Source organism: Dromaius novaehollandiae, chromosome 7 (assembly GCF_036370855.1).
Source record: "Dromaius novaehollandiae isolate bDroNov1 chromosome 7, bDroNov1.hap1, whole genome shotgun sequence".
Lineage (NCBI taxonomy): Eukaryota > Metazoa > Chordata > Aves > Casuariiformes > Dromaiidae > Dromaius > Dromaius novaehollandiae.
This window is the reverse complement of record NC_088104.1, coordinates 9,258,145-9,272,971: the sequence shown is the minus strand read 5'-3', so window position 1 is coordinate 9,272,971 and position 14,827 is coordinate 9,258,145. Positions and strand designations below refer to the sequence as shown.

Sequence of the window (14,827 nt, the reverse complement as noted above, 5' to 3'; positions counted from 1 at the left end):
CTGGCAAAACAAACTAAAGTCCAGTTTTACTACTTTTTCTTCCCAAAATCAGGAGTTCTTGATATACTGAATACAGCCATTCTAACCACAAGGGTTCACAGAAACAGGGTTTTTTTTCCCCCTCTCAAATCTGGCCTGCTGAGGTCTTTTGTCCCATATACTATAAATTGCCTTTAAGAAGCCAATGCCAACAAATGAAAGTTCCTCCTACCCTTTATGGGGGAACTCCAGCAGCAGAAGTTAAGAAGCCAACTTCATTGTCTCTGTTATCAAACTACTATCTATAACTGGCCCATACCATTTAATGCAGTTAGGAAAGGTAGAAGGCCAAACACTGACACCTAACTAGTATTTGTCAAGATTAGATGTCTGCAAATCAGGAAGCCACCTCTCTCCTTGTCAGCCTTCCCCCGACAGGCTTTAAGCAGGCTCCCGAGACTCATGCTGTGCCCGACAGGATCCTCCTTGGTTCTTCAGGACTTCTCATGACTCTGGTCCAACACCGACTTCATACTGTGACTTTGCAGGCCTACAAGCCAAGCTTCACTGAGCAGACCTTTACCACCTACAGATCACAGTGCTGAGAAAAGGACTATAAAATTTATAAACGCATTTTATGGTGAATGAAAGTCGCAAAAACGTTAAAAAGCTAAGTTTTTCTTCTTCAAAGATCTACTGCACATTTTGGATGCTTGAGCTGAAAACTCCAATGTAGTTGATGAAACATCATTGAAATAAAGAAAGCACAGATACATCAATTTTATAAGAAGCACTACACCAGTGTGCACACATTGCAGACAACAAATTCAACGATTTACACCCTTCCCCCGTTTTCTCCGTTTCAATTCCTCGTATGCACCTCTCGTTAACTCCCCCCTTTGTCTCCAGGTATTTATTAGCTCTCTGCCTGCTAGGTGTGTCCGGGCTACGGAGACACCCACTTCCCGGTGGGAAAACGGGGGAGGGAAGCGGTAATTACTGGGGTGGAGCACTGTCACCTCAGGTATTTTAAACCTCAGGTATTTTAAGCCCCCAATTGCCTCGTCGCCTGAACAGAGGAAGGGGGAGAGGGAGGGTTTCCCCCTCACAAAACCCCAACAAAAAGGGTCTATTTTTCGTTTCGGAGAACTACGTCAGCAGCAGACCTGGGCCCGCTCCACCGTTAACGTCTGACGGTGACGTCACGCGCCTGTCCCTGCCCCAGCTGCTGCGAGACCCCCGCGCCGCACCGCGCAGCCGGCAGGGGTGGCGAGCGGCTCCCCGAGCGGCTCGATAGCGAGCCGGCCCGCCGGCGGCGCGGAGCGCGGAGGGGTGGGGGGAGAAGGGGGCGGTGCCGGCTCTCGCTCGCGGGCTCGGCGATGGATTCTCCGCGCGCGGCGCAGCCGACGCCGCTCGCGCACGCCTCCATCTTAGGGGGAGGGAGGGGCAGGGCGGGCAGCGGGCGGCGCTGCCGCCGGACGGAGCTGCGGGCCCCAGCGCGGCGCTCAGGTACCTCCGTGGCAGCGGGGCCGGCGCTGTTGCCTCCGCGGCGGCTGTCAGCCCTCGCGCGCGGTGTCACGGGGCGGGGGCTGCCGGGGGGGCGGCAGCGGGGCCTCGCCGCGCCTCCGCTGGCGGTGCGCGGCCTGCCCCGGGGCGCTGCGGCCCTGCGCCCTGAGGGGCAGCGTCGCCGCGGGGCGGCCGCGGCGCTTGGCGAGGGCTGGAGACGGCTTGTGCCGCCGCTCTTGCTCCCCTCTGCCGGGCCTCCATCGGCCCCCTCCCCACGCGCGTCCGTGTCAGGGGCGCTTCGCCCCGCCGCGGCCCCCGGCCGGGCCGTGCGGTGGGGGCAGGAGGCGCCGCGCAGGGGCTGCGCGCGCTGAAGCGGACTCGCAGGCGACGGACTCGCTGCGCACCCCGTGTGCGGCGCGAGGGGGATCGTGGCCCCCCGCGCGTTGGTGTTTCCCTGTCCGGGTCTGTCCTTCCCTCCGCAGCCTCCAGCGCTTAGTGCGTGTTTTACCTCCAGTTCATGTTTTCCGTGTGGCTGCAGGAAGGGGACCCGCGCTTCCTCCTCAGCGATCCCTCGGGCTGGAGAGTCATATTTCTTTCTCCTCGGGCATCCACTTCTGAGTGCGCTGAGGAGGTTTATTGACTTCCTGCTCCTCATTGTTCCTGCTGCTTTTCCCTGAGAGTAGCAGTAGGCAGGCAGGAAGGAGAAGATCCTATTTAGCCTCTGAACTCGTGTTTCTGAGTGCAGTGTTTCTGGCATGCCTGGAAGGCTCAGCTTTCAAATGTGAGAGTGACGTGCAGCTTTGGAGGCTGTGGTGTCCTTATCGGCGATCGGTGGCAGCTTATCCTGTGACAAAGTGCGATCTGTTTAGATATTGCATTAGATGGATGACATCTGTGAAACAGATGTCGCCTGTAATTTTTAGCCAACATTAAATGTATTAACTATCTATGCCTATGAGGTGTCTGTTGCTCTGTACACAATGTCACGTAAAGAGGCTTTGGGCGCTTGCCACTAAAAACTTTCTTCTAATGTTGTTGGAGGAACATGGGAAGGAGGGCAAGGCCAAGTTCAGCTGTCAACTTTCACTCTGCCAACTTGAAATTACTGTGTTTCTAATCTATTGCAGTAATAGGTGTTCATGTCTAGAAGGGTTGTAGTCATACTAGGATGCTGTATGAATGAACCTGGGGAGTCTGTGGTTAGGTACTGTAATAGCTGGTAAATGTGGACAAGTTCATAAGAGGTTAATGTTAAGCATTCCTATTTCTATATAAGAAAACTGTATTTTTAAAGCAAACCATCTGAGTGAGTGCTGAATAGGAAACTGTCTCAAGTCTTCCTATTATTCTTTAGATAACAGGATCTAATTGTGGCATGACAGTTTGATATTATGACTGTTATATTTTCAGGTAAGTATTATTTATTAATGGATTCCTAGAGCATCTCTTTATGTGAAGATGATTTTTCTTATTTTGCCACTAAAATCAGTGTTTCCTATGCATATTTTGGCCTTGCATAACTTCTTATTTAGTTAGGAAGGGTGATCTCTACCTGGAGTACTCTGTATTGACATGAAAGTTATGTCTTCAGTTTCCTCCCGTGGGTCCTTTGCTTCATTGTGTAGGGTTCTACCAGAAACTTTCTTTGAGTAAAGATGACAGGGCTTTAGTGACTATGATTGTCATGTTGCATAAGGCTCACCTTTCCATCTGTTCTGAAGATTCTCATGTTTACACTCCTTTAGTGATACCTCTTGAAAGTTGAGTGGAGGTCAGAGTTGTATTAAATTAGCATTGCTTTAATGTACATTTTCAGATTTGGAAGAATGGCTCTAAAATGATCCTTCAGTTTACTTTCAGTCTTTTTCCAGCTAGAGTTGAAACAACCTCTGTTTATTTTATCAGTAATCAGATAAGGAAAGAGAATCACCTGCCAACAGTATATGTTAAAGGAGGTTTGTGCTCCAGAACTTGTCTTATTGGAGCAGCTGGTATAACTGGAAAAACTAAAACTATTTCTACTACATGCAAACCTTGTCTTGGTATGTAAGGTTGTCTTTCAAATCGCATGTGAAATAGTCTTGAGTAAATATAAGGAAAGATTTCAAGCTGGCTAGCTTGCACCACAGTTTGTTGTGACTGAGCTGCTGTTCTAGGTCTCTTGTTAGGTTTTTTTTTTTTTCTTCTTCCTCTCATAAAGGAGCCAGAGGCAATTCTCCTATGTTGCAATGATTTGGTAATTCTTTTGCTCATAATGATATCCCCCTAATCATCAGTACAGCAAAAGTTATTTCATATTTTTTGAGCTTATAATAATTTTCCCTTTTATTGTTAAACTTTGCAGATCATCACTTTTTTCCTGTTAGGAGAAACATTTGGTGCTATAGAAATACAATTGTACATGAAGTATCAACTGTGGAATTATATGTCCTGTCCTGAGAAGTCACCTTTTGCATGTTCATTATCACAAAACAAAGTTTTACCTTTTGGAGTTGGAGAAGCTGCTCAGGCTGTTGACTTCAGTGTAATCAGCTAGGTGAACACACATTCTACACAACTCTACATAGTGAGACTATTTTTAATTTATGCTACTCCAAAAAGATAAAAGTGGTGACTCAAAATGATCTAGAATATGATATCCTAGAATATTTAAAAAACAAAATACAGTGTCATGAAAAGGAACATTAAGGGTTTTTCTTTTTGCTTGTTTGTTTTCAGCAGAAGATCTTCACGTAACTGGCTGAAAAATGGTTCTGCAAGATGACAGCCCCAACTCTAACACGGTTAAAATGGTAAAAAAAAAAAAAAAAAAAAAAAAAAAAAAAAAAACTCTTTATTGAAAATTATGATGGTGTTGAGAAATACCTTTTAAATCAATATATTAAGTCTGAATGTCTAATTTCAACCTGTATGTTAAAAGTTAAAACATGTGGAAAGCATTTTTCCAAATAATGGAAACAAAGGGTTTACATAGGCTAAACTTTCTACTATATTTAGTAAAATATTGTATTTACTTTAAAATCAACATTTTTATTTCAGCTTGTATGTCTTCTGGTAGCTTAAACTTATCATAAATCTGTGTGCACTCAATGAATTAGATGTCCTGTAATTATGAAGCCATGTTCTTTGAGGGAAGTGTCTTGCATAATGCAATAAGCATTGAACAGCGTTCTGCCTGGTCAGCTCCACTGAGGGCTACAGCCTCCATTAAATCAGTACCCTGATAGACAGTCAGATCAGGTTTTGCATAATAACTAAATTTAGATGCAAACTCTACACCTAGTTACATGAGTATACCTAATGTGGATTAAGTAGGGCTGAAAATACTCAATTGGATGGTATCTTGCTCTTAGCAATATTCAGTTTAGTACGGATAGTGAGAAGAATTTTTAAGCATCTTTTTGCCTTCTATTTATTTTATTAACATACTCGGTTACATGTTCTGGGTATGTACATCAGGCATACACAAACTGATCGGACTGTGTGTGGTAAATGTCCTTTCTCTTGATTATCTGAGATACTGATCTTAATCTCCATTTAGGTTGATAGTGTAAGGAAAATATGACAGCAGCTACTGGTTATATGTGAGGGCACTGAACTGAATAAGCATTCAGAATCTGCAGTGAGAGTAGGATGTGTGATGTACAAAATGGACAAGTGCATGTCTGTGTTTTCCAACTAAATCTTCAAAATCTTCTTACCCCCTTTTAGTTGTTCAGTAGACTCTGCATGGCAAAAGGCCTGAACTTGCTAGATGCTAAGCCATGCGTAAGTCTTGATGAGTTCGGTGGAGGCTGAATTTGTTAATAACTTTAGGTCTGAATCGTAGGCTTATATGATCAGTCTTTATAGTCCACCTCTTAATCTAATTTAAAATAGGTGAAAAGTATGCTTAATTTTTACCTCTTATTCACAGTTTATAAACTTTTAGCTATGGTTGGCAGATAATCAAAGGCAAAATTTAGGATAAATACTTATTTTTTGCCCTTACTACTACCTCTGTACCATTAATTTGTGACTCATTAATATAGGGTATGACTCCTGTTGATACAAGATATCCTAAAAACAAAGGGCTTAGCAGAATTCAAAAGGATTAGACACTTCCATGAATAAGAAAGAAGAGAGAGAACTTCCAGCACTTCTGAGCAGTAAAACTTACGGCTTTATTATTCTTGGTTGTCAGTTGCAGGGTTTTCTTATCTGCTTTTGGAGCCTTACATATTTACCAGTATCTGGACTGGCACATAGTGGCTGATTAGATGGACTCCAGACTGGTTTCATGTAATGCTTTTCCTCGTTTCCTCATGTATAGTGTTTCTTCCCCTGTATAAAAATTAAGAAATAGAGGAGGCAGGGGCAGCAGGAGGGTTGTTGAGTGTTTTTACAGGATCTGAGCTTTAAAAAACAGTTTTATATGAGTGGTTATTTTTTGTTTGTTTTTTTGATACTGTGGTAACACTGTATCAAATTAAGGAAAGGTACTGGGCTTGCACCAGAAATGACAAAGAAGTGTTTTATCTTTCTAGATTATTCTAAGGCCAAAGAGCCTATGTGTTTTCCCCTGTATTCTTAAATCTAACATTTACATTGTCCGCTTAGGAATGCGGGCTGAAGAAAGAAGTTCTGTTTTATTAGGAAGGTTACATATCTTCTCTTCTTCTGTATAGCTTACAAAACAACTATGTAACATCATCAGCTTCTTCATTCTCATGTGAGCCTCTTCTGTTTAATTAGTGAGGAAAAGACTGTGTTCTTTGAAATAGCAGAGATGATAAATGATCCTGTTCCCTTGCACTTCGGTGTTGTCATGCTGGTGTTTTTGGCACGGACCAAATTGTTAAGGTTTTATATCTGTATGTCTTTAACATCCAGGACCTGAGCCGTAGCAGATGATCCTTGCAAAACTTTTTTTAAAAAATTTCAAAATCAAAGATAAATGTGTAATATGTGTGTATATATCACTTTTTTTTTTTTTAAGGAGACCATCTTCACTTTGACGTGATGTGTGAAGTTTGCTAGTTTTCGTTCTTGTTTTGAAATTATTGTGAAAGGTATGTGTAAGAAAAATAAATCATTCTTTTTATGTTCATTTTTATCAGAGCATACTGCTGTCAATGTGCAGAAGCCAAATATAAAGAACTGTGGGGTTTTATTTTGTTACAAGTTAATTATACTGGCATTTTGTCAATGAGTGGGATAGCATGGCTGCTAAAACTTTCCAAAATATAGTTTCCATCTGTTTCCACGTTCTGCATGAAGTTTTACAAGTCTTAGTTCTGTCCTAGAACTTAGTATATAAGCTTCAATAGGCTTCTATTGCTTTGCTTTATTTATTTATTTTAGTAAATTGTGGATTGAATACGAAAGATCAGATATTAAAGAAGACGTTGTTCTTATGAAATAACACCAATTCAAAGCAACTTCATAGACATTTTAGTATTGCTACTTTAGTAATTTTTTTTAAGTCAGCTAGTAGCTTTAGGGTACTCCTTGCTGCTTGTACAAGACTTTGTAGACACCCTTTCATGTTAAGCTTTGTCTCCTTGTTATGGAAAAAACAAGAAATGGACTATATTAGACACATTGCAAAGCATCTGGTTAACATTTCTATGAGATGAGCAAATAATAGCTGGTATTACTGTAATGTTTTTTAAAAAAGAATTCTGAGGTGTAAGTATGGCCTTTTTAATTGGAATTTTTAAATCTGCTGATCGTAGATAAAAAAGAAATGGTGTAACATGTACTTACATGCTGAATAACTTCATATATGGTCTCTTATCTGTAAAGTACTTGAGATTCTGCCATTCTTTACTTCTCTTCCACTGAGGAATCCTAATGCAAGGAATGTTTGAGTCTAATGTAGACAGGCTGAGTACAGTGTTAAGTAACTACGGAATGTACACAAGGAGTTGGGCATGTAATGCAGAAATGTCAAACAGATCAGGCTACTATGATTCCTTCCTGTCTCCAGCCATCTTTGCTGCTGTTACCTCACAGCACATGAGTGACGAAAGGCTAGAGTGGTTTTCATTTCTAGTATGCCTTACACCCGTTCATATATCACGCTGCAGCCTGAGAAGGAAAGGGATTTCTTCCTTCTAGCTCCTTTGGAACTCTCCTGTGCACAAGTTCTGTTTTGGCTGTGTGTCATGCAAACGTATGAACAGCTTGTAGGGTGTATATATATATAATGTAACTTAATAGTTCATAGGCTATTAATCATAATAAAATGGAAGCAAAATTTATAGAGAGAAATACATAGCATCTGCTAGACCAGCTCATACAAACAAAAAGCCAAAACAAACCACACAAGCTTTCAAGCACTAAAACCGTTTGTTAGCTCACTCAGGCTTAGGATAATACCCGTAGTTACTCTTTAGAAACAAGTGTTTTCTTCTTTATTCCATATCAAATAAAAAATGCCATTCCTTGCTGAGTCTTTCATAACTTCGCTCCTGCCTACTTACAGGCTTTTCTTTTGTCAAGCCCCCCATTTTATCAGCAAAGCAGAATAATTATCCAGAACTGATGCCCACACATGAAATATATCAGCATAGCTCTAGTCATACAATTATACTTCAATAGCTCTGTCTGTTGATCTTTGGAAAGAAGCTGTTTGAAATGTGGAGGAGGAAAAAGTGGCAAGATTTGAATATGGCAGCAACTGTATAGCAAAGGAGAGGAATAAGTCAAAGGTGGAAAACAGTGTAGTGATCTCTAAAGCACTTGTGCGTATCTGAAAATCATCAGTCTAAAGAAAAAGCTGATCTGTACTAAAAAATCATGCAACAGCTTCCTCGCTGAAGACATTGCAGGACGATCTCCATAAATAGTTCGTAAATAATGAAAGGATAATAAAAGATTGCATGTTGGTGTGTGCAGCAGAAGTTATGAAGTGTAATTTAAATTAACCTAACTGCTTTAACCGAGCAAGTTGTATCTGTTTACCAGTCATGATTTGTTGTGTAACGATGGATGATTAGTTTTTAGTTTTTAAGGAGATCTCTCAGAGATAGCGAGTGTTTGGGTTTTCTATGCTGATTACGTAATGTGTCTTGCTATTTTTCTTAGCAAATGAACTGAATTGATTCTTAAAGTGTATCCATATAGAAGTGGTAGTGAAAACATAAAACTGCCAAAATCTGTATCTTACTGAGGTTCACTGGCAAGTATTATTTTAAAGTATTTTGTTATTAGATGACTGAGGAATGAGATGTCTGTCATCTGTGTAAATTTATATTTGAAACTTTTTAATCATAAAATTGAAGGTCTTCCTAGATTTAGGTCTTCTAATGAGCAGCCTTAAAGGCGTGAGACTATAGATTCTAGCTGTATCACAAATTTCAATCCCCTTCTAGTAGCCATCGTGAATGTAAGAATGCATGCAAGTCTGGCGTGCTCATGAATAGCATTTGTTTGGAATAGGACTAATGAATGTTTAAAAAATCTTGCTAGTGTTTTAAGTCTGTCCTCCCACCCCCAAAAAGTAAAAAGAGAAAGAAAGAAAGTTTGCTCTTCCTTTCTTGTTTTTTTTTGGAAAGTACTTTAATGATCTCTTAGCATAACTTCAGTGTTTTCGATAAATATTAATAGCTATTTGTAGTGCAAGTGTTGCAAAGTCAAGCCCTCTAAAATCAGGATGTGCCTTTTTTTTAGGCCAACACAAACAATATCAAGTCTGTTCTTTTATGTTTGCTGTGTACATTGAATAAAACAGATGTACTCAGCCTACTGAAAGAAAGGGAAAGAAATTTGGTCATGATCTATTTACACATTGCTGTAACGCTCATCTCCTTTGTAAATTTTTACTAGTAACTGTATATAGTCTTCTACCTCATTTGAATTTTTGCGGTGTAAGTCTCACTTTCAGATTTTTTTTTTTTTTTTTTTTTTTTTTTTTTTTGAACAGTGTACTCTTTCAGTATGGAAGAGCAGTGTTTACTCTAAGCACTTAAATCTAGCCATGCTTTTCTGGTAATTCACCAGAATTGCTTAAACAAAGACCTTTCTAGTACTACCTGGAGCAAGCCTTTAGAAGTCTGAAGGCTGTGAGATGCGTATATGAAAATGATAATAGGTTTGTATGTGTCAGAATCTGACTTTGTTTATGCTGTGATTTCTGGCATGTGTGTATGACTTCTGTAATATGCTTTTGTGCAGAGACACTCTAGATACAAACCTGCTTTACCACCATAGTTTTGGTTTCTCAGAAAATGAAGTTGTCTTAATTGGTTATTCATGTGTAACATACCAGATGCACAGTCACATTTATAATCATGTTGTTTGGAATTTTTTTAATAGGCAAAGTTTTCTGTTGCATATATTGTGTGCTTACTATTAGTTTAAAAGATTTTTCACTAGAATTGGTGCTTGCCTGTACTTCATAAATTACCAGATATGTATATAAATCTTCTAGTATGAGTTCAAGGGCATGTGCAATTTAATTTTTTGAGTTTACAATTGGATATTCTTTGTTCTTGGCGTGGTGGTGGGGGGTTTGCCCAACACTTGAAGGGATGGTAAATTACCCAAATGTGTTGTCATGTCTTCAGAAGTATTTGACTAATGCTGAGATTTAAACATATAAGTTTCTGATTACCTTTAGTGGAATTGTGTTCAATGCAACACATCCAACTAATTCCTACTGTAGGCTTAGAGTATCTGAATGTACCAAAATGCAGCAGTCTCAAAATTTACCGAACTTATAGTATAGAATTTCCAAAAAGGCATTACATGTTTTACCTGGTTTTGCTTATTTCAATGGCAAGCTTACCTGAAAGTTAATACACTTCTGAAAAGTCCAAATATACTTTTTAGTTGTCCCTAGTGTCTCTGAAAATCTCATGCCAGGTCAGTTAAAGATCTCCTCTTAACAAATATAAGCATATGTTTCTTTGCATGTTGGGTCCATTTCATATATGTGAAACACTTGATCCTCCCCACCCTCACTGTTTCTCTTGTTTTAATCTTTTTTTTTTTATTCCTTTTTTTTATATTGAATAGGTTACAAATGGTGTGGGTTTTTATCATGAATCGAATGAGCTCCCAGAGCAATTCATCCACTCAGCGTAGGCGAATGGCTCTAGGAATTGTCATTCTTCTCCTTGTTGATGTGATATGGGTTGCCTCTTCAGAACTCACTTCTGTAAGTGTTGTTCCATGCATCTTAAAAGAAAATAAAAGCCTGTGTAAGAGAAAATCCCAGGGGGATTATAGTATTTAAAGAAACTCAGTAAGTATTTTAGCATAAAGTTTGACATTCTTTTCAGTATGGAGGGGAAGAAAAGACAATGTCCTTCAGATTGCAGAAGTAACCTGTGTACACTAGAAGTTATGAACAAACACAGTTCAGTGACCAGTGCTTTCAAGATGGAAGGTGTTACTGATTTATTAGCTTATGTTGTTTTATTTTCAAGTACTAACTATAGTTAGTGAGGTCATTTGTTTATTTGCATATTGATTAAAATAATGCACAGGCTTTTCCTAAGAAGTAGTAAATGGGTTGTAGCATTAAAGACTAGGTAGTGTGGTAGATTTTTATTTCAGAACACTTAAAAAATCTAGGACCAAAGGACTAAGGAGTCATTGACTTAACTCATGTAATTGCAGACAAGTTTGTTATAGTTTAGTTTGTATATTTACCATCTTAAAACTGATCCGGTATTTACTGCACATTAAATTTTAGGTCTTAGAGCTTTGGCAATGAAAATTGAGTTTTTTTGATAAATTCATGTTAAGTTCAGATTTCTGAACTGTCATTAAGTAACTGTGTTCTATATTGGTTTTAAAACTGAGCATGGAAAAATGTTTGTGCATAACATGCCACATTACGTTAACTAGAACTCTTTTTTCAGTGAGCTAGTGGAAGTACTATTGATCCTGAAATATTACATAATCAAGAACTAAGCCCCTTTTTTCCTTTCAACTATGACTACTATAATATTGCTTATAAAAGTGGTCTTTTATTTAGAAAATATTTGTATGTAAATGTACTTTCAGTCTTCTTTTAGTTCTATAGCGTATCAATATGTTGCCTCTTTAAAAAGAAGTAAATAATAGCTTTCCTCTGGTGGCAGAATATCTTACAAAATGGTTCAGTGTCTTATTGTTGGCATTGAAGATAGTTTGGGAGAGGACACCAGCAGAATAGGTGGGGCCACTTGTCTCTTTTGGTCATACATGCCAGTACGTGTGGCATTCTGATTTTAGGAACCAGGCTATTCTGGACTGTATACTTAAAACTGTTCATTCATTTTATGTATTCTCACCTAACTGGTGAATAATTTTGGATACTGTAATTATTTTCTTTCCACAGTATGTTTTTACAAAGTACAACAAACCTTTTTTCAGTACTTTTGCAAAAACATCCATGTTTGTTCTTTATCTCTTGGGATTTATCGTTTGGAAACCATGGAGGCAACAGTGTACACGTGGGTTTCGTGGAAGACATGCAGCTTTTGTAAGTATTTGAACTTCATAAATGTTATGATCTTTGTGGAAGTGTGTATAGAATAATTTAAAATAATGTAGGAGGGAATAGAGACAGACTAACTTCAGATACTTGTGAAATGATGCTTTCATAAAAGCTGAATCGCAGCCAAGGCAAAGATGATGATTGTAGTAGTCTTTTGAGGGAGAGAAAAGAACAAAGCAGTATGAATGAAATGAACAGCAGGAACCATAAGAAATGCTCTACTGGGCCAGGCCACTGGCCCATGTAGACCAGTATTTTGTCTTGGACAGTTGCAGAAGATTCTTTTTAAGAAGAGCTCCTGAACCTTACCACTGTCTGTGGTCTATTTTCTCTTACCTCATCAACACCTGTAAGCGATTGAGTCAGTATGCTAACATTGTATTTAGTAATTTTTTTCTCTCTGGAAGGACTGTGCATTGCATGCTAAGAGGTTTTGAGGTTTTTTTAAAGTCATGTTTAGGAAAGGGTGGTAGAATTCTACTTTTGCTGTTCATATTGTATTTTTGATGGACTTCATGCACATGAATGGCTTTATATTGCCCGTTCCAGACCTAGGCATATTTTATGCTAGTGCCTAGAATTACTGGCATTGCACAAAAATAGATATCTTTTCCAAGTAAATTAGAGATGTCTGGAAGAGTACTTGTTCTGTGCCAGTGTTTTGGAATGCTAAGCAGGAGGACTCAGGAAATGGTAAGGCATCTAGTCTGATACTAATCCCTCATTAAAATAACTAAAAAGATGATCCAAGAACATGCTGTTAACAAACGTGTCTTATGTGAAAGGGACTGACTTCACTGCTTCCGTATGTAATGTTTCATTGATAGTGATAGTTCTGGTGTAACATGCTTAAAAATCATTTGGCTTAATGTCATATAGCAGTGCAGTTACAAAGTAGCACACAGCCTTCTGTATTAAAAACAAAAAAATCTTGCATCAAACACAATACATTATTTAGAGTTTGCTGTCATCTCAAAATAATTTTTAGTTGGTCAGTCTTTGATATCAAATATTTGTGGGTAGCATGGCCCATGTGTTAGGCTTGACGTTCTTTAGGAGTTCCATAGATAATCTGGAAATAAACAGAATATACAGATTCTTTATTGGCAATAATGGCAAACAGTAGCGAAAGGAAACTGCTAAAGGATGATGAGTTATACAGAGTGGTTAAACTGATCAACTTTACTGAACTAGCCCCATGTAAATCAAAGAGATGCAGATAAAGCCATCGGTGAACTCGGAAGAATCAATCTGAGCAGACTGGTAGAATGTGCCTAGAGCAGAGGCAGGGGTTGTATTGACCAGCTGAATCCAGTGCAGTGCTCTCACAAAGCGGTAATGAGATCCTCTGTATTAACTAGGCAGCAATGAATAAGGGTGCTGCATCTTTTGTGGTCTTGTGTGGCACTTACGAGAATATTAATGGAATCCTTTTTTTTCTTTCTTTCTTTCTAATGCTGTAAAATTTTGTTTTCTTTTAATAACTCACAGGAAATAGCCATTAGTTTTGATGCCAGCATATTTTGAAAGAACTGTGAGAAAAGACTGTTTACAGTTTGAAAATAAGGCAGAGATTTTCTTTTCTGAAAGAATTTAGTTAAATATTCAACTCTGTAATTATTGTATCTGCTTTTGAAGTGCATTGTTTGTCAACCTGGAACCAAGATGTGTTTACAGCTTTTTTTATTATTATTATTTCAATAATGATTGTATATGTAAATTCTTGTATGTTAGTTCAAGTTCCTTTAATTAAGCTTTATTTAATAGCTTTCCTACCAGCATGGTAGAACAGCAAGCTGCAGGTCAGGGAACAGACTGGCTGTGCTTGTTAGGATGCAGAAAGTAGGAAAAGAAGTGTGGCACTTGAGCTCACCCTAATTCAAGCCTTGTTAAAACTAAGGCAGAGTTCCAGGTTTTTATGCAAAGGAATCTTGCCTTAATTGAATGAACAATCAAGAGTGCTGTTGTAATATATGCACAATAATTTAGTGAAGTGTATTTCTAGTATGTCTCACTAAGGCTGCACTTTACAATTGTTGGCTTTCTAACATCCTGATCCTGCACTGATACGTGGATAGGCAGTTGAAGCCACTGGGGTTCTCCAAGAGGGAGAGGGAATTACTTAATTGAAATTCTTAACTTATAAGCTTTCTTGGTTTTTTGAGGGGTGTGTGTGTGTGTGTGTGTGTGTGTGTGTGTGTGTGTGTGTGTGTGTAGGGGGGGGAAGAATGGTGACAGAATTATGGCAAAAGGTATTAAAAAAAGCCTGTTCTCAAAAAATTTTTCAGTTACTGATAACTCTATTGTGTCTTGATAGATCGTTACATTTAAGGTTCTTTAATTAGTTTGCAGATGCTGAAGGTTATTTTGCTGCCTGTGCAACAGACAACGCTGTAAACAGTTCTCTGGTAAGTTCCATAATTTGCGAATGTTAATGCTTCGTAGTAGTATAACACCGTTATCCCACCTTCTTGTTTAAAAATATTGTCCACTTAAATGTAACAGCTTTCAGCAAATGGGGTTAGTTTAAATTTGCTTTAAACACAATGAAAATAATTAACTTAATATATTACTAATAAGTGTTGTAATAATGCCATTACTACTTATGAGAAATACAGGTTCTCAGCTCAATAAAATATTTACTTGAATGTTTCTGTCATAGTTTGACTGTGAAAGAAGTATTTGTCATACAAAGGAAGCCTTTACATGTTCAGCTCAGTAGCTGCCAAAGCAAAATGTGGAGAGCTAGTGGTAAAGCCAGACATCTTTCAAGACTAAGGCATACAACAGAATCATTCAGTTAGCCGAGCATCTTGTGTACTGTGATCCTGCATTGCAATTTGAATGAGAAATGGACTGCCTTCTTCC

At 38.9% G+C, this 14,827-nt stretch overlaps 1 protein-coding gene across 5 annotated transcripts in view; it reads left to right on the top strand.

Moving 5' to 3' along the window:
* Window positions 1-1,350: 1,350 nt before the first annotated feature.
* SLC35F5 (solute carrier family 35 member F5) overlaps window positions 1,351-14,827 on the top strand; it is a 37,782-nt gene continuing 24,305 nt past the window's right edge. For 3 of the 5 annotated variants that reach the window (XR_010389924.1, XM_026097122.2, XM_064514637.1), the window contains exons 1-6: window positions 1,351-1,488; window positions 4,207-4,277; window positions 6,464-6,536; window positions 10,489-10,630; window positions 11,801-11,944; window positions 14,305-14,367. Coding sequence is in view for 4 of the 5 variants with exons in the window: in XM_026097122.2 (XP_025952907.2) it covers window positions 10,496-10,630; window positions 11,801-11,944; window positions 14,305-14,367 (342 nt within the window). In the remaining variant the exon portion in view is untranslated. Of the gene's footprint in view, window positions 1,489-4,203; window positions 4,278-6,463; window positions 6,537-10,488; window positions 10,631-11,800; window positions 11,945-14,304; window positions 14,368-14,827 lie in introns of those variants that run through there. The other 2 variants (XM_026097123.2, XM_064514638.1) reach the window with 2 other exon arrangements.